Here is a 19,414-nt window from a genome sequence, read left to right on the forward strand (position 1 = left end):
AGCAGCTTATACTCTTCATTACAGTATTAAGGTTCAAATGCAATTAAATCAAATCCCAAACCACAAAGAGCACATCAATAAAATCGTAATGCAATCCCCGGATGCTACTGCTTCAAGAGCATCTTAATCTTCCCCACTGTCCGAAAGAGCCAGATGTTGGCTGTTACCAAGGAGGTCAGAGATATTTTTTTCCTTTAGCAAGAGAGCAAGAATCTACTAATCGTTGTCTCTGCCCTGCTAGTATTCTACGTGCATCGAATATTTCACAGAGCGACAAATTATGAAAGATGTTAAAATGTATGGGCTGTGGCCCAAATCTGACTCACGTAAAGCAACCACATCACTTTGAAGATATAACCAGTGATGGGATTCAGCCGGTTCGGGTCAGTTCACGCGAACTGGTTGTTAAATTGCTACCTGGCTCCACCTCTCCCTGCCCCACCCCTTCCAGGAGTCCCCATGTGCCCCATTTTGGCTCCCAGGTAAGTGCAGTGAGGCCTACTAGGCCCAAAACGGGGTGCGAGATGGTATATTTACTAACTTAAGTGGATATAGCTATATATTTAGATAGAAATAGAAATGTCAGGGGACTGTAAAAAAACCATGATTAAATTTAACAGGGGCAAAGGGAACCCATAAGACCAAAATGACTCCTAAAGGACAAATGTGATTTTACCCTTAGCTAATAATATTGGATGCATGTGTAAAATGGCCAGTGGGTTTTTTGTTAAATGAAGTACGCATGCATAAAATGGAGGAGAGATTGTTGTCTCTTAGATCCAACATCCACTCGACTGACGAAGTCCAATGCATTGAAGGTTTATTGTATCTGCAAGGGGAAAGCTGGAACATTAAAAAAAAAACAAATTAAAATAAAAAGGTCAGGCAGCAGCGGGTACCACTTTGAAGATGCTGTGTTGCATTCCTTCTCCATCCTATAATCCTGAACCATTTCACTCTGTGGTGGGATCCAACCTGTTTGCACCACTTCGGCTGAGCCCCACCCCGCCCCTCCCCTTCCAGAAGTCCCCACGTGCCCCATTTTGGCTCCCAGGGGGCTGCAGGGAAGCCTACTAGGCCCAAAACGGCGCCCCCCCAGCCTGTTTTTGCTCCCAGGGGGGTGCAGGAGGCTGAGTGCTGCCTGTCACACCCACTGGCCACACCCACCATGGCCACGCCCACCCAGCCTGTCATTAGGGCAGAGAACCGATTGTTAAATTATTTGAATCCCACCACTGGATCTTACATAATTTTATTAACATAAATACAGAATGTCCTGGGTACCAAACAGCAGCCCTGTGCCAAAGCATAACCAGAGCTTAAATTGCATTGCAAAGACAAGTCACCGAAAAAGGCAGACACAATGAAAATTACAGCATGGTGTGATTATTAATAATCCATTAGGTAAACATATCAGTGTGACCTTATTATTATTTATTCCTTCTTCGGTTTCCTTTCACTTATCTGAGGCATTATAGAAATATATTCAAAACATGACAATTTGAGCCTTTTCATTTGTGGCTCAAGTGACAATTCTGGATTGATTTGTTTTGTGATCGATTGTGTGTTTCCTTGACTGTTCGTGGTATTCTCAGCAAGTCTTTTCCAATAACAAAGTTCAAAAGCATCAGTGCACATTCTAGCTGGCTTCTTCAAAATCCAATTTTCACTTCCGTAGAGTGTTATGGGGAAAACCTTTATTACAGCCCCAATTCCGAGCTTATTCTCTGTATTCAATATGAAACAAAGCAAAAAAAATTTCTGGAGTCCTTTGCAAACGGACAGGAAGGGATTGAACTTAATCACAGGGTGTGTTTGCTGATAAAATTAGAAATTAATTACTTTCATGGCAGTTTGCCATGGAGAAAACCAGGAGGAAAATGTCCCGTCTCTTCAACTCCTCTCCCCCCTATCAGCTAGAAGGAATTGCTTGTTAAGAAAATATCTCCATTAACTATATGGCAGTAAAATAATTCAAACCTGGCATTTTTGCAAACAGTAAATTGAATTAAAGCAATGTAAATATGTGAAGCTGGAATGGTGCTAAATATCTCCCTAAATACCTGGTTTTCCTCTTCTCTCATAATTACAAAATGTGCCCCTTGTGCTTCTATTTGAAGTCTTGCAGATATTGAACTGAACTGTGTGCTATGTTCTTAATAAGCAAGTACAGTTTGGATTTCCAGAACTTGTCACTGTCTCACAAGTAACCAGGTGCAGCACATAACCTTCCACAACACTCCCCTATAACATCAACCCCATAGTTCCATGATAGCGAATGTATGGCACGCGAAGCCATGTCGCCTGGCACGCATGGCCTTGCCTGTTTGTCTTCTGGGTTTCTGGTGTGCATGCACATGCAACGATCAGGTGTCCTTTGTGCACGCGGCAGTGCTGAAAACTGGTATGTGCGGCCAGCTGATTGTCGGGCGTGCATGAACCTGGAAGTTCAGCTTTTCCGGAGCGTGATCCCTTCGCGCGCGCAGCAGTACCAAAACCCGGCCTGCGCATGCACGCCAGCCAGCTGAACATGCGCACTAGAACCCGGAAGTTCAGCTTTTCTGGAGACACCTGACTTAAATGCTGCTGCAAAAAAAAAATTCCTAAAATTGTGCTCAGTCATGTGATGACCTACTTAATGACTGTCACAATATATGGCCATAATTGTGGGCTCAATTATGGTTCCAAGTCAAGGATTACCTGCAATATTTTGAATACTTTAGGTGGTTTTTTTTTTTCCTTTTCCTTTCTATAAATGCAAATTTTAAGAAAGAAAAGTTGATGCAAACACAATCCCATAGGCAGAGGGGAATTAAAAACAGCTGCCATATTGACTTTTTTGACCCCATTTGTGGCTACCATTGCACACAAAAGTAGATTGAAACTTTATCCACAGTTTCTTTTATTTTTATTAAGGAAAATAAGAAACTGGCTGTTTTTTAGGACCTGGCATGGACTATTTAAACTGCATATTCTGTCTAGAAAATGGACTTGGGGGCATTATAAATAAAATAATAAGTAACTATTGAGATAACATGAAATGGTCTGGCAGAACTAGAGAAATGCTAAATGTTTGCAATATTCCGTAAACATTCCCCCTCCCTTCCCAAGAACAGAATGCATAATATTGGGCATTTTAACATTTTCTTAGCTATGTGTGTGAGAGAAGCTTTTTCCCCTATGCCAGGCTTAGATTCCAGATATCCATAAAGTGCTAGTGATTATGCTATTCAATTACAAAGCATGGAATCACAAATAATGAGGCTGTTTTTAATAGCATCCTTCTCTAAAATACTTTACTTAAAGAGATAAGTAAAACAATTTTATGCCATAGTATTTGGGGGGAGGGTCAAGGACCATTATTTAGAAATGTAATTTAGAGAAAGCTTATTTGAATTTTAGAGTGGATTTTAAAAGGGGAGGGGAGGGGAAAGGGGGAAGGAAAGGGGGAAAGGGAAAGATAGGGAAGGGAAGGGAAGGGAAAAGGGGAAAGGGAAAGGGAAAGGGAAAGGGAAAGGGAAAGGGAAAGGAAAGGAAAGGAAAGGAAAGGAAAGGAAAGGAAAGGAAAGGAAAGGAAAGGAAAGGAAACCCTGTATGTATAAATGACACCATTTGTTAGAGTATTTCCATAATCACTGAAGGAAAAAAACACAATATTATTGTTGGGGAAATAAAAAGATAGTCTTAATAATGGCAAATAGCAAAGAATAAATGTATGCATTAGTTCATTCATTTATCCAGTTGTGTTGCATTTATTTATTTATTTATTTATTTAGGACTAGAACTCCCAGTCTCCTGGTGATTGGCCCAAAGTTACCCAGCTGATTTTCATGGCTAAGGCAGAACTAGAACTCCCAGTGTCTTGATGATTGGCCTAAAGTCACCCACTGGCTTCCATGGCTAAGGCAGGACTAGAACTCCTAGTCCCCTGGTGATTGGCCCAAAGTCACTCACTGTCCTTCATGGTTAAGGCAGGACTAGAACTCCCAGTCACCTGGGGATTGACCCAAAGACACCCACTGGCTTCCATGACTAAGGCAGGACTAGAACTAACAGCCTCTCTCTTTTTAAACTGGTGCCTGATGCCAGTGCCAACTACATCCATAACTCGACACCCAACATTGAATTTTCATTCTGTATGCTATGGATCAAACCAGCATAAAGATCTGCCAAACTTTGAACTTTTTATTTTAACATGAAATCAAGAAGGTTAAAGAATGTTCTGAGATTAAGATTTATTCCACTTTTAATGGCTTCTAGAGTTCTATCTGAGCCTTCCCCCTCTGGTACCCCTTGGTTAGAAATTCCAAGTCCCAAATTTATTTTGAATGCTTTTCTTGTTTTGTATGTTTTTTTAATTAATTGTTTGTATAGTTTTCAATTTGTAAGCCATCAAAAGTCATTGCTTGAGATGGGCAGCTATAAAAATTGAGTGACAAAGAAAGAAAGAAAGAAAGAAAGAAAGAAAGAAAGAAAGAAAGAAAGAAAGAAAGAAAGAAAGAAAGAAAGAAGATTTTTATGGGGATTATGAGGACTTTACTCCAGTACATCTGCAAAGTTCCATGTTGAGAAAGACATACAGTACCTACATTCTTCACTATGCTAAAGGCAAAAATAGAACTTTCCATATTCTGGAGTCTGCAAATGTTGCACATTGACATGCAATAATAAGAATGGAGTGGAGTGGAGTGGAGTGGAATATAGAAGAGAAGAGAAGACAGAAGAGAAGGGAAGGGAAGGGAAGGGAAGGGAAGAGAAGAGAAGAGAAGAGAAGAGAAGAGAAGAGAAGAGAAGAGAAGAGAAGAGAAGAGAAGAGAAGAGAAGAAAAAAATAAAAGAAGAGAGAAGAGAAGAGAAAATAATAGAAGAAAAAAATAGACTAGACTAGACTAGACTAGACTAGACTAGACTAGACTAGAATAGAATAGAATAGAATAGAATAGAATAGAATAGAATAGAATAGAATAGAATAGAATAGAATAGAATCACAGGGTTGCCCATGGCAGGAGCTCTTATATAGAAAAATGTTTGTCCAGCCTTTTCTTGAAATTCTCCAGCAATGGAGCATCCACAGCTCTGGGAGGCAAGTTGCTCCATTGATTAATTTTTCTCACTGTCAGGAAATTTCTCCTTAGTTCCAGGTTGGATCGTTCTTGAACAAGCTTCCACCCACTGCTTCTTGTTCTGTCCTCTGGTGCTTTCAAGAACAAGTCAACACCTCTTTTCTGTGGCAGCCCCTCATGTACCCAAAGCCAGCGATCGTATCAAACTCTTTCGCTGAGGCCGCAGAATGTATTTCCTACAAATGTTCATTGTGTCACAGCATCAGAATGCAATGAGAAAACAGCTAATTTTATGTCTCCCTAGCACAAATGATTTTGCTTCTTAAATTTGAGGTGAAGATTTAGAAGCATCCTCAAGTGTTTTTTTTTCATTCGGTTGCTTTCATTTTGCATGCAGGCAAGGCAGAGTGACGCAGAATAATCCCTTGTTCCAAAGAGCACACATAAAAACGATATTGCCTAGATTTTTTTTCAATGTGAGGACTCTATGCCAGCTTTTATTTAAACAAGCTGGATAAACTGCTCCTGGGTGTACCATTAGGTAAAGGTTCCCCTAGCACATAAGTGCTAGTTGTTCCCAACTCTAGGGGGCGGTGCTCATCTCCATTTCAAAGTCGAAGAGCCAGTGCTGTCCGAAGACGTCTCCATGGTCATTTGGCCGGCATGACTGAACGCCAAAGGCACACGGAACGCTGTTACCTTCCCACCAAAGATGGTCCCTATTTTTCTACTTGCATTTTTTACGTGCTTTCGAACTGCTAGGTTGGCAGAAGCTGGGACAAATAATGGGAGCTCACCCCATTACACGGCACTAGGGATTCGAACCGCTGAACTGCTGACCTTTCGATCGACAAGCTCAGCATCTTAGCCACTGAGCCGCCACGTCCCCTATGGGTGTACCATTATAGGAGGTCAATTCAATCCCAGTAATATTAGCTAGCATTCCCACAAACTGGTCCAGTCAGCATTGCCGATTAATTTTGATGAATTAATGCATTATATGCAAGTGATGCTTCTATAATATTGTTGTTCTTAGCTCTACTAATCTTGTATTAAAAACAAAATGCAATGGCAGAGCACTTCTGTACAATTGCTAAGAAAATTATATGATGCTCAAATTGATGGGGTCTCTGCTTTTTTATTGAAAAAAAACCACAGCTACGTTAACCATAAGAGAATCTTAGAGTTACAAAAACTCAAGAGTTACTTCTGAATAGAGAGGAGTAAGATTGGATAAAAGAACCTTAACAGTTGTCTACGGAGATTCTCAATCATCCAGGTCATGGTTGTCCCAAAGATGCTTTTTCAAGAGGCAACTGGACTTTCTTTTTCCTTGAAGACATTTCACTTCTCATCCAAGAAGCTTCTTCAGCCCTGACTGGATGGTGGGGAATGGAAGGATTTATATTCCTTGCAGACATTTGCATTCTTATGAACAGTCGTTGAGGCCACTTGGAGGTTTGACTGGGCCACTTGAGTAGTGCAAATAGGTGTGGAGCCTCCTTGGAACTGCTGAAAGGACTGTGTTGTAGAGCTGTGCTTTCTGTGCGCAAATGGTTCTTGTAGTCTTAAGGTGACCAGCTTTTTTACAATGAGAAGGAGGACACAAATAGATTGAAGAAAAAAATATCGTAAATAAAAGAAACATTTTATTCATTGCAACAATAATACAGAATACACTATAATATGATGAATGCATAATAAAGAAAACATTTTTAACAATAACATTTTATATTGTAATTATATTACATGCCTATTAATTATTATTTAAATGAGTCCTTTTCCATAGAATGAATATTTTTTGTCAATGTATCATCTTCTAACAATATATTGGAAATATCTGAACAAGAAATATCCTTCATATTGAATTTTACGGCAAGTGCTGCAGCTAGAGTATCAACATCCAATCTCGATTTCTCACTTTTCCAAAAATCATAAGCAATTGAAAAAACCCTTTCAACTGCTGCATTAGTTCCAGGACAGCACAACGTAAATTGAACAAGAATAAATAAATTTTCACATGGAATATGCTCATTTTTGAACTGGCTGAATATTTCCACCCATCTTTTTTATCAATTTCAACTTGTTTATTTTTCCATTGTATTAATTTTTCAAAATTTAAAAATACATTCAATCTTCTGATTTCTTCAAAGAGACAATTGTCGTCTCTTTTAATGTCTGGCATTTCTTTAGATAAAAACTCAACACAAGATTCAATATCTGTACAATATACTTGCGATGAAGTCAAAAAACACGGTTGAAAACTGTTATTTCCTGTGATGTTTGTTTCAGACCATTCTTCGATATATTGAAAACATGTTTGGTAAAAATTCTGCACTTCTCTGAAAAACTTTTCCGTTATGCCCGGATTTGATTCCTCCAAGTATGACAATTTTCTTTTTATAACTAAAGGAAAAGATTTTTCTTCAAATCGAGTTTCATATTGAAGGATAAAGTCATTCAAAATAAGACTAACTTCTGTAGCTGAAATGTGTTCACCTTCAATCTTTTGAATCGTTTTGTGAAAAGTAGATGCTTGATTATGTACAAAATACATTAATATCTCAGATATTTCATTATTGAAAAACGATTCCAGGATTTTAGAACATTTGTCTAAACTTAAAAAATATGAACAGAGAAGCTCAAATAATTGTATTGCTCTATAGCAATGCTCTATAGCATTTTTTTCTGGAAATTTTCAATGAAAAGCGAAACGTCAAAGTCCTTCCACCATACCCCTGTTGAAAAAGTTTGGGACTTAACAGTGGTCCTGTTCAGTGATGGGATTCAGCCGGTTCGGGACAATTCGGGAAAACCAGTAGTTAAATTGCTGGCTGGCTCCGCCCCTCACTGCTCCGCCCCTTCCAGGAGTCCCCACGCTCCCGATTTTGGCTTCCAGGTAAGTGCAGCGAGGCCTCCTAGGCCCAAAATGGGGCGCACGGGGGGTACTTCTCCCCCTGCGGCCCATTTGTGCTCCCAGGGGGGTGCAGGAGGCTGAGTGCTGCCTGTCACACCCCCTAGCCATGCCCACCATGGCCACGCCCACCCAGCCGGACATTAGGGCAGAGAACCAGTTGTTAAATTATTTGAATCCCACCACTGGTCCTGTAGTACCACTACAATGAGCCAAAATTTCCAAGGCAGTTGTTAACTGAATCATGTCCCATTTTACAACCTTTTTTGCCACGGTTGTTAAGCAAATCACTACAGTAAATCATGCAGTCAGAAAGCAAATCTGGCTTTCCCCATTGACTTTACCTGTCAAGAACTTCCTAAAAAGGTTGCAAATGACAGTCCCACCCAAAGATACTGCGGCCATTGTAAATACATGCTGGTAACTAAGCATCCAAATTTCAATCATGTGACTATGGGGATGCTGTGTGAGAACAGGCTATAAGTCACTTTTTTCAGTGCCGTTGTAATGGTCAATAATTAGGACTAATGGTCATTAAATTGTTGTAAGTAAGGACTACCTGGATCTCAAACTTGCAAACTGGGATGAATGTGCACAGTGACCATCATTCTAAGTTAATCTTCCCCAGCCTGGCACCTTGAAAATTCCCAACTTCCATTCAGGCTGACTGAAACTCTGGGAGAACTGTAGGCTGTGTCCATACAGCAAGTTTTCCTGAGCCAGGTAAAGCTGTCAAAGTATGTATTTTGCATTTGCACAGTGTGTGTAGATCCTTTAATTTAACTTGTGTTTATTTTTGGCTTTGTTAATTATGAACTTGTGGGTCACTTATGTTGTGCTAAGATGGAAATAACTCTGTTAACGAATACAACCTAAAATGTACATCTTCTCCACTGGAAAGCTTCATCTTAAAATCTAGATCATTAGTACGGTAGATGCCAAAATATTGTCACATGTTATCACAATGGCAGCACACAAGTGATGCCACTTTCCCCTTTGCTCCTCCCCTCCAAAGAGTGACTAGATATAAAGACGTTTGAGGTTCTGGATTTTCAATTTTGAAAATGAAAAGTAACAAGGAGGATGCCCTTAGGCCAGGGGTGTCAAATTTAAGGCCCGGGGGCCAGATCCAGCCCTCAGAGTGCTTAGATCAGGCCCACGGGGCCACTCTGGAAACAGCAAAGGACCGGCTTGTGGTGCCTCTGCCAGTGAAAATAGAGCTTGGGAGGGCCATGCGCTGCCCTCACAAGCTCCATTTTTGCTGGCAGAGGATTGCAGGAGGCCGTTGCAGCCGAAAACGGAGCTCGGAAGCCTGTTTTCGCTGGCAGAGGGTTCAGACCACCACAGCGCCCCCCGACATGAGTGACATCGAGCTGGCCATGACCCCTGCCACACACCCCAGGCCCCCCAGGTCAAACACAACCTGACGTGGCCCTCAATGAAATCGAGCTTGACACCCCTGCCTTAGGCTAAAGGAATTGTTTCTCCCATTCTGTTTCTTCTGTGTTTCATAATTGTTGTTTGGTTCCCTTCTCCCTAGTCAGACACAGAGTTTTGGGACAAAATGCAGGCAGAGTGGGAAGAAATGGCTCGCAGAAAGTGGATTTCAGACAGCCAAGAAACACGAGGACAAGTGGCTGTCTCCATTAATGAGAAGGTAACCTGGGATTGTAGAAGAACAGTGAAGAACATCTTTATGGTAGTCCCAGATCAGTAAAAGGCAAATTTGCACATCATCACATAGGACATGGTTGTCTAAAGGACCATCTATCTCAGTAGTTTCTAGGATCTCATGCAGTTGGCATGCTCTGAATTAAAAATGGTCACCTCTTAAGACCCAGAAAATGGGCCTTCTCTTCAAGGCACCTATGCTGTGGAACACTTTCTCCTATGAGATTACCTCCTATCATGGATCTATTTCAATTAACCCCTTTCTATGGATCATGGTGGCTTACATGGTTAGGATGCTGGGGTGGAGGTTAGCAAGCCCACATTCGAGACCTGAGTGCTGCCATGGAGCGGGGTTGAGCTCCCGTCCTTCGTTCCAGCTCCTGCTGGGGACATGAAACTGAGCCTCCGCCTAATCCTTTCAACCCGGAAGTGTCTCAGTGCTTCTGACACAAGTCCAAGCCCCTTTTTAATATTGTAAGTTGAGGAAGTAGAAAAAGAAAGAAGGAGATGCACTGTGTGCAATTCCGCTTACTGTTTGTATTGTAGCTTATTTGATACATAAAACATTTACAGAAGCAAAAAAAAATATCACCTTGTTGGTCATACAGATTCTCTAGTAGTCCCATTGCTGAAAATAAGCCACTGCATAAAATAATGTGTAGGCTGTTCAGACACTTACCAAAAACACCTTCATGGATAAATGAAATAAATGATTTGATTTTAAGGTAGTCAAATAATTTTACTCCCAGTCTCACTGAGACGTTCTTGTGAATAGATTTCCATAAGATTGCGTGGATAGTTTTCTATGTAAGTGTCCCTATCTAACTGCCAACACTTTAATTTTCTTTTTCAGGGTTATTACTTCCACACTGAAAATCCCTTCAAAGATTGGCCTGGTGCTTTTGAAGAGGGACTAAAAAAATTGAGGGAAGGAGACTTGCCCCTCACCATCCTATACTTTGAGGCAGCTATTCTCCAAGACCCACATGATGCTGAGGTATCTACCTTGTTGAATATCTGGAACTAGTTAAAATTCAGAGTCTTTTATCAGTTGTGAAGAAATAGCTTTGGGCTTCTTGGTGCTCTCTGAGCTTGGTTGTTTGCTTGCAGACCTTTACTTACCCAACTAGGTAACATCATCAGTGTGATTGAGTGTGGGGTTCGCTCTCTGTTGATATACATTAGCTTGCCCCTCCAAATCCTTGAGTCCAGTTGGAATTGGCATCTTCCTGATTAGTTCTGAAGTCGACATTCAGGATATAGAATGAAGGGGATGATATGGTGGAATGTAGTCTGGATTCCCAGAAAGGAGGAGCTGGATGTCAGAGGAGCAAGAGACAGCGAAGTTTAGGTGGTTTGTGTGGGAGAAAGAGAGTGAAGGAAGCTCCCCTCTAAGAGCTCTCAGTGTATATGTTTAATGGTCCAAGTAGTCTGCTTTAAGGGACCCGGTGGCTCAGTGGCTAAAGTGCTGAGTTTGTTGATCAAAAGGTCGGCAGTTCAGTGGTTCAAATCTCTAGTGCTGCGTAACGGGGTGAGCTCCCATTACTAGTCCCAGGTTCTGCCAACCTAGCAGTTCGAAAGGACGTAAAAAATGCAAGTAGAAAAATAGGGACCACTTTTGGTGGGAAGGTAACAGCGTTCCATGCGCCTTTGGCATTTAGTCATGCCGGCCACATGACCACAGAGACGTCTTCGGACAGCGCTGGCTCTTTGGCTTTGAAACAGAGATGAGCACCACCCCCTAAAGTCAGAACGACTAGCACATATGTGCGAGGGGAACCTTTACCTTTACCTTAGCCTGCTTTAGTTTAGCAAGATTTCTGTCTGTAGGCCAGGAACAATAAAGGAAACTGCTTAAAACCCCAGTGTGTCTTTCTTGATTTTTGAGCCTGACATCAATCTTGCCAGACTAAAGCAGACTTTTTTGCAACCTTGCTTTTTTAAAATAAAGACCTACATGACATTCATAACAAAATAATTTCCCAGAGTTTATTATGCTGATACCTAGCATGGTATAATGCTCAAACTTCCCATTTTGCAGGCCTGGCAGTTTCTTGGAATAACCCAAGCAGAAAATGAAAATGAACAGGGAGCCATAGTTGCCCTCCAACGGTAAGTGACGCTAATGACTGTTGGTTTTATGTGCCCAGTGGGTATCCAAATGGTTGCCTTATTGCTTTCAGAGGGAAAAAGGGAGTTTCTGTAAATCACGGACATATCTTTAGGGGACTGGAAGCTAAAACATGAAAACCAGTGGCTGGAATTGGGTACATGTAGCTTAATGAAAAGAAAGATTAGGGGTGATATGATAGAGGTGTCCCAATATCTAAGGGGCTGCCACAAAGAAGACTGGGTCAGCCTATTCTCCAAAGCACCCGAAGGCAGGACGAGAAGTAACAAATGGAAGCTTATAAAAGAGAGAACCAACCTAGAACTAAGGAGGAATTTCCTGGCAGTTAGAACAATTAACCAGTGGAATGACTTGACTTGAAGAATGACTTCAATTGATGATATGGACATCAGTTCAACGGCTCCTTTGTGAGATGCCAAACTGCTTGGTACTACTGCTCCACTCACATCTTAACAAGAAACTGCTAGGAGAGGTTATCTCAGTGGTGAAATCCAAATTTTTTTACTACCGGTTCTATGGGCGTGGCTTGGTGGGCATGGCATGGCTTGGTGGGAGTGGCAGGGAAAGGATACTGTAAAATCTCCATTTCCACCCCACTCCAGGGGAAGGTTACTGCAAAATCCCCATTTCCTCCCAATCAGCTGGGACTCGGGAGGCAGAGAATAGATGGGGGCGAGGCCAGTCAGAGGTGGCATTTACCGGTTCTCCAAACTACTCAAAATTTCCACTACTAGTTCTCCAGAACTGGTCAGAACCTGCTGAAACCCACTTCTGACATGTATGTCTATATAGAGAAATCTTGTATATAAACCAGTTTGTAATGACAAAAACTCTGTGTCCTCTATTTTGCTCTTGGGTTACCGCAAGATAGCAGTCGCGCTGTAAACACTCTGACACAGTTATGGTTCCTATGGAACAAGAGGCCTTGGTGATAGTAAGCCCATGCCTTCAGCCCACTGAGAACCATTCTTGTGGTCCGCCAGCAGCCTGCGGACCTGGCAGGGGAGTCGGACAGTGAGGAGGCTGGGGAGGACAATGGGCCAGTCCTGGAGTCAGGGGAAGATCTGGACAAGAGCTCTGTGTCAGAGGCAGAGATGGGGTCAGGGCCATCTGGGAGCGATGCGCAGACTCCGGAGCCTCCAGAGGCGGATAGCAGAGAAGCAGAGGAACAGGAGGAGCTTGTTCCTAGTGCATGCACGCAAAGAGCTGCCAGAAGGCAAGAGCAGCTGAAGCAAAAAGGATGACTCGGGAGTAAGGCCAGACGATGATTGGCCACTCCCATAAGACTTAAAAGAGCAGCAACAAGCCATTGGGTTTTTTGTAGAAAAGCAACATTGATTCCAGTGCTTCTTGTCAGCGTCTCTTGAACTTTGTGGGGGGTTTTGCCAAGAAAAGCCTTTGGCAGGTTGCCAAGGACATCAGAGTTGGGGTGATAAGGCCGTAGGACTGGTTATGAAGAATTTGTTTTGGACTAAGCTGAGAATGAATTAATTCTCAGCTGTTTTAATAAAATAAGTTTCTTCAGGACTGAATTGTGTTCGGTAATCACTACGTGGACCTCGGTCACAACAACCATCTGCTTAACCAAGTTTCCTTTTTCCTCCGCTCAGGTGCTTAGAGCTTCAGCCAAACAACTTGAAAGCCCTCATGGCCTTAGCCGTGAGCTTCACAAACACTGGCCACCAGCAGGAGGCCTGTGAAGTCTTAAGAGGCTGGATCAAACAGAATCCCAAGTACAGATTCCTCTTCAGAAGCAAGAAAGGCTCTCCAGCGTTGCCCAGAAGGATGTCAAAGACAGCCGATGAAAGGTAACAATAATCTCACATTAACCGATTTGCAAGCAAAATTTGGGACACTGAAACATCACCCAACTCAACCGGAATTTAAATCATGTTTTTCGTGAAAAAAGGAGGGAGACATGGGAGCAAATGAATTCTACCATCTGTTCTGAGGCCCGGGCCATTGTTTCATTGCTGTTCTGTTACTCTACATTTCATCTCTACACTGTATTATTTCTAGTTCCCTGCTGGAAGAAGTGAAGGAGTTATTTCTTGAAGGAGCTCATCATAATGGCGAATTGATTGACCCAGACTTACAGACGGGACTTGGAGTGCTCTTTCATCTGAATGGGGAATTTAACAGAGCAATAGATGCATTCAATGCTGCCCTCACTGTGCGCCCAGAGGTAAGTTCAGCACTTTAGTATTAAAATGTTTATTTCTATTGTCCAATGTCATTTAAACTATTAATTAGTGATCACTTTAGCCACTAAGGTGCCTAAAGTGAATCATTAATTTCAAGAACCTTTTTAAAGAACCTTTAGCGCCTTAGTGGCGCAGCAGACTAAAGCAGACTAAAGTGCTGTTAAGTAACACCAGCTGCCTGCAATTACTGCGAGTTCAAATCTCACCAGGCTCAAGGTTGACTCAGCCTTCCATCCTTTCGAGGTAGGTAAAATGAGGACCCGGTTTGTGGGGGCAATAAGCTGACTTTGTATAAAAAAGAACACCGCTTGTGGGGGGGGCGAAAGCCCTACTAAGCAGGTATATATAAAAGTATGAAGGCTATTGCTTAATGCATTGTAAGCCGCCCTGAGTCTCCGGAGAAGGGCGGCATATAAATCGAACCAAATAAATAAATAAATAACCCCACCCCAACGATGCCCTTGAAGTGATGTCCCGGTGCCTGGAGGCCGTGCGGATCTGGATGGGAAGGAACAGGCTCAGGCGCAACCCATCCAAGACTGAGTGGCTGTGGTTTCCGACGTCCCGATATAATCAGTTGATGCCATCGCTGACTATCGGGGGCGAATCGCTGGCCCCCACAGAGAGGGCTCACAACTTGGGCGTCCTCCTGGATTCACGGCTGTCTTTAGAAGAGCATTTGACGGCTGTGACCAGGAGGATTTTCCATCAGGTTTGCCTAATTCGTCAGTTGCGTCCCTTTCTGGATCGGGACTCCTTAAACATGGTCACTCATGCCCTCGTCACTTCCCGCCTGGACTACTGCAATGCTCTCTACATGGGGCTCCCCTTGAGGAGCACCCGGAGGCTCCAACTGGCGCAGAGTGCGGCCGCGCGGGTGGTTATGGGAGCGACGTGGCGGTCCCATGTAACACCTCTCCTGCGTGAGCTGCACTGGCTCCCGGTGGTCTTCCGGGTGCGCTTCAAGGTTTTGGTTACCACCTTTAGAGCGCTCCATGGCTTAGGGCCTGGTTATTTACAGGACCGCCTGCTGCTGCAAATGGCCTCCCACCGGCTGGTATGCTCTCACAGAGAGGGACTCCTCCGGGTGCCAAACAATGTCGGCTGGCGGCCCCCAGGGGGAGAGCCTTCTCTGTGGGGGCACCTACTATCTGGAATGAGCTCCCCCCGGAGATATGGAGGATCCCGGATCTACGCACCTTCTGCCGCACTCTCAAGATCTTTTTATTTCACCAGGCTGGTCTGGCCTAACCTTTCCCATTCTATTTTAATGTAAATTTTAATTTGTTCTTAACCTGGGGTTTTAAATTTGTCTTGGGCTAAATTGATTTAATTCGATTTTACTTCTGTTAAATTTTTGTATTCTATGTGTTTTATCCTGTGCCTGTTCACCGCCCTGAGTCCTTCGGGAGTACGGCGGTATACAAATTAAATAAAATTAAATTAAAAGTAAATAAATAAATAAATAAATAATAAATAAATAAATAAATAAATAATAAATAAATAAATAAATAAATAAATAAATAAATAAATAAATAAATAAATAAATAGTTTAACAGATTAACAGAGTTGAAAGGGACCTTGTAAGTCATCTAGTCCAACCCCCCACCCAAGGTGGAGACCCTACACCATTTCTGACAGATGGCAGTCCAGTCTCTTCTTGAAAGCTTCCAGTGATGAAGCTCCTAGAACTTCTGAAGCCAAACCGTTCCATTGGTTGATTGTTAGAAAAATTCTCCTTATTTCTAGGTTGAATCTCACCTTGTTCAGTTTCCATCCATTATTCTTTGTCTGGCCTTCAGGTGCTTTGGAAAATAGGTTGAACCCCCTCTCCTCTCTGTGACAGCCCCTCTCCCAATTCTGGCTTGCCTAACAAAAAAATTAGGAGTAAATCTCAGGAAATTATCTTGAATTCAGAATCAGAATGGAGCTGGAAGGGACCTTTGAGGCAGTGGTGAAATCTAAAATTTTTTACTACTGGTTCTATGGGCGTGGCTTGGTGGGGGAGTAATGTGACTGGGTGGGCGTGGCCAATTTTTTTTTTTACTTTTAAAACCATTTTTTACATGTAAAACCATGTAAAAAAATGCTTTCAAAAAGCTCTGACGATCCCAGCTGATTTGCCTGATCAGCAGAGACTTTTTTTCTTTTAAATGCCTCTGACGATCCAAGCTGAGTTGCCTGATCAGCAGACAACTCAGCTGGGATCGTCAGAGCTTGGATTGTCAGAGCTTGGCTCGTCAGAGGCATTTAAAAGAAAAAAAGCCTCTGATGATCACGCGGCTCAGCTGGGCATGGGGGGCGGGGGCAGGGATTTTTGCTACCGGTTCTCCAAACTGCCCGCCACAATCACTACCTACTCGCCCGAGTCGGTCCGAACCGGGAGCATTTGAGGTCTTCTAATGCAGCTCTCCACCCAAACAGGAGATCCGGGGGTGAAATCCAGCAGGTTCTGACAGGTTCTGGAGAACCAGTAGCAGAAATTTTGAGCAGTTTGGAGAACCGGCAATGGAATTTTTGAGGAGTTCAGAGAACCAGCAAATACCACCTCTGGCTGGCCCCAAGAGTGGGGAGGGAATGAAGATTTTGCAGTATCCTTCCCCTGCCATGCCTACCAAGCCACACCCACCAAGCCACACCCATAGAACCGGTAATAAAAAAAAATGGATTTCACCACTGAGGAGATCCTATACTATTTCAGACAATCTCAGAAAATTATCTGCCATACTGGTGAAAGGAGAAGACACTTACTGTTATCCATATCATACCTTCATTTGAGCAGAATGAACAAAAAAACAATCAAAGTATTTGATACACAAGTATTATACCTAAATTGTTGTTGTCTTGTCAGGATTATTCGTTGTGGAACCGTCTAGGTGCAACCTTAGCAAATGGTGATCGAAGCGAGGAAGCGGTAGAAGCCTACACTCGAGCATTAGAGATTCAACCTGGCTTTATCAGGTCTAGATACAATTTAGGAATCAGCTGCATCAACCTAGGTGCATATAGGTAAGTAGGTTCATATGAATTTTGGTTTGTAGAGATTCTCAGTCATCCAAGTCATGGGTGTCCCAAAGGTGCTTTTTCAGGAGGCAACTGGTCTTCCTTGTTTTTTTTCTTTGAAGACATTTCGCTTCTCATCCAAGAAGCTTCTTCAGCTCCGACAGAATAGTGGGGAATGGAAGGATTTATACTCCTTGCAGACAGCTGGTCATTTGCATCCTTTTTAGAGGGTCGTTGAAGCACTTGGAGGTTTATCTGTGTCCTTAGGGTCACCTGAGGAGTGCTCTGACTATTTTGGCTGTTAAATATTGTGGAAACTGGGGATTCCTTTTGTACATCTTTTGTTGTTGTTTTGTTTTTCCTACCCTGTAGAGAGGCGGTAAGCAACTTCCTCACAGCTCTCAATCTGCAACGAAAGAGTCGGAATCAGCAACAGGTATCTCAGCCGGTAATTTCAGGTAATATTTGGGCTGCTCTCCGGATTGCGTTGTCTATGATGGATCAGCCAGAACTCTTTCAGGCTGCTAATGTGGGTGATTTGGATGTGCTATTAAAAGCGTTCAACATCGAGTCTTAACTACAATCCCTCTCGGTCTTTCTCGCTCACATCTTCCAAATGAATCGTATAAATGCTCTCCCATAAGAGAAAATGTCCTTGCCCTGGCAGCCTGAATAACAACAACCCCAACAGAAATGATTTGGACTTCTTTCCAGCGTGAAGGACCAGCAGATCCCATCAGATCTTCAGGGGGGATGGAAGGAAAAAAGACGTTCATAAGCACAACATTTTGTAAATACCCACCCGATGGGGCTTGGATGTTCGTGACGGAATTAGGAGAGGAACAGCTATCTTGATAACCTAACATCACTTTGAGAAACAACCTTGCTTGCATGTTCTCTACAACATCCATAGGTACAAAGAAAGGAAGGTTGCCTTACCATGCTACAGAGACTCAAGAGCACATAAACTAGGAACAAAGGGCAAGTTTTCTTTAAAGACTTCTTCTATGCCACCGGATTTGCTGCCCTTGACCCAGCGCATCAGTGGGGAAAATGGGTAACTCAAGGTTTCATTTCCCACAGATGTGATCTTCAGTATATGTGCATGTTAGATAGCTGTGTTTTCTCCATCACTGTATTCAACTGGCAGGTACTTAGGGATTTCAATTATATTAGCCGAATTTTTATTCTGAAAGCTGTTACCCCTGTTTACCCCGTCACACAGAGTTCTCGCGCAATTCCAACCCGATTTGTGCATGTCAAATGATATCTATCAGGGCTGTGTGTCATGCAATTGTAAAACCGCTATTTGCACTAGATGTCGGGGTACTTATGAGTAGGGCTGGACCCTTAGACAGGTATCTGGGTGACCTCTGCCCCCTTTTGTCTTTCTAGATCCAAACACCACACATTGTGACATTTGACACACTAGCTCAGGGGTGGGCAAATGTGGCTCTTTTACAACCTGTGGACTTCAACTCCCAGAATTCCTGAGACAGCCAAGTAAAAGGGCCACAATTGCCCACCCCTGAACTAGCTTATTTCAGAATATTAGCTTTCAACCATCCGTTTTAGGTGTTTCTGAAATGCACTGAAATATTGGGCTGGATGTCACTTGTTACTAAAAACGCCAGAATGTACAGGTAATCCTCGACTTCCGACCACAATTGAACTCAAAATTCCTGTTGTGAAGTGAGACATTTGTTAAGTGAGTCTTGCCCACATTTTACGACCTTTCTTGCCACCGTTGTTAAGTGACTCGCTGCAGTTGGTAAGTTAGAAACCCGATTGTTAAATGAATCTGGTTTCCCCATTGACTTTGCCGGTCAAATGATTGCAAAAGGGGATCGCATGATCTTGTGACACAACAACGGTCATAAATACGAGCCAGTTACCAAGCATCTGAATTCTGATCACATGATCACGGTACAAAGGTTGTAACTGTGAAACTTGGTCATAAAGTCCCATTTTCCAGTGCCGTTGGAACTTTGAAGGGTCACTAAACGAGATGTTGTAAGTCAAGGACTACCTGTAATTGGAATCAGTTCAAGATGGCTCCCATCCCCAAAGCGGCCAGAGAGAGTTTCATGCAGTTGCTAGGCAACAGCAATGTGCTTCCTTCAATTAACAGCCCAACGCTGTTGGCCACAGGCATGGTGAAAAGCAAACAGGAGTTTTTAGCAGCCGGCTGCATTATGTCTCAGCAGGTATCTGGCCATTGTACCTGCTGAACCTTGTTTTGAGCAGAGCTCACAAGTTAGATAGAATTTATAAAACTTGCACTTTAATCTAGCTTCCTTGTTTTTCTTTTAAAGGAAGACCACATGCCGTGCTTTCAGCCCCTCAAAAGATGTGGACGTGGTTGCATTGGCCTAAACCAGTGTTTCCCAAACTTGACCCTTTGAAGATGTATGGACTTCAACTCCCAG

The 19,414-nt window shown here is 42.8% G+C and overlaps 1 protein-coding gene across 2 annotated transcripts in view; it reads left to right on the forward strand.

The window, feature by feature from the left end:
* Positions 1-18,170, forward strand: part of PEX5L (peroxisomal biogenesis factor 5 like) — a 211,878-nt gene extending 193,708 nt beyond the window's left edge. Inside the window, exons 8-14 of one of the 2 annotated variants that reach the window (XM_060682845.2) lie at positions 9,517-9,633; positions 10,501-10,644; positions 11,689-11,759; positions 13,389-13,586; positions 13,798-13,963; positions 16,834-16,991; positions 17,358-18,170. In XM_060682845.2, the coding sequence (XP_060538828.2) occupies positions 9,517-9,633; positions 10,501-10,644; positions 11,689-11,759; positions 13,389-13,586; positions 13,798-13,963; positions 16,834-16,991; positions 17,358-17,562 (1,059 nt within the window). In that variant the 3' untranslated portion in view covers positions 17,563-18,170. The remainder of the gene's footprint in view (positions 1-9,516; positions 9,634-10,500; positions 10,645-11,688; positions 11,760-13,388; positions 13,587-13,797; positions 13,964-16,833; positions 16,992-17,357) is intronic. The other variant, XM_060682847.2, reaches the window with a different exon arrangement.
* Positions 18,171-19,414: the final 1,244 nt, after the last annotated feature.

The sequence above is a fragment of the Pantherophis guttatus genome, chromosome 6 (assembly GCF_059756535.1).
Source record: "Pantherophis guttatus breed Tessera chromosome 6, ASM5975653v1, whole genome shotgun sequence".
In the NCBI taxonomy this organism is placed as follows: Eukaryota; Metazoa; Chordata; class Lepidosauria; order Squamata; family Colubridae; genus Pantherophis; species Pantherophis guttatus.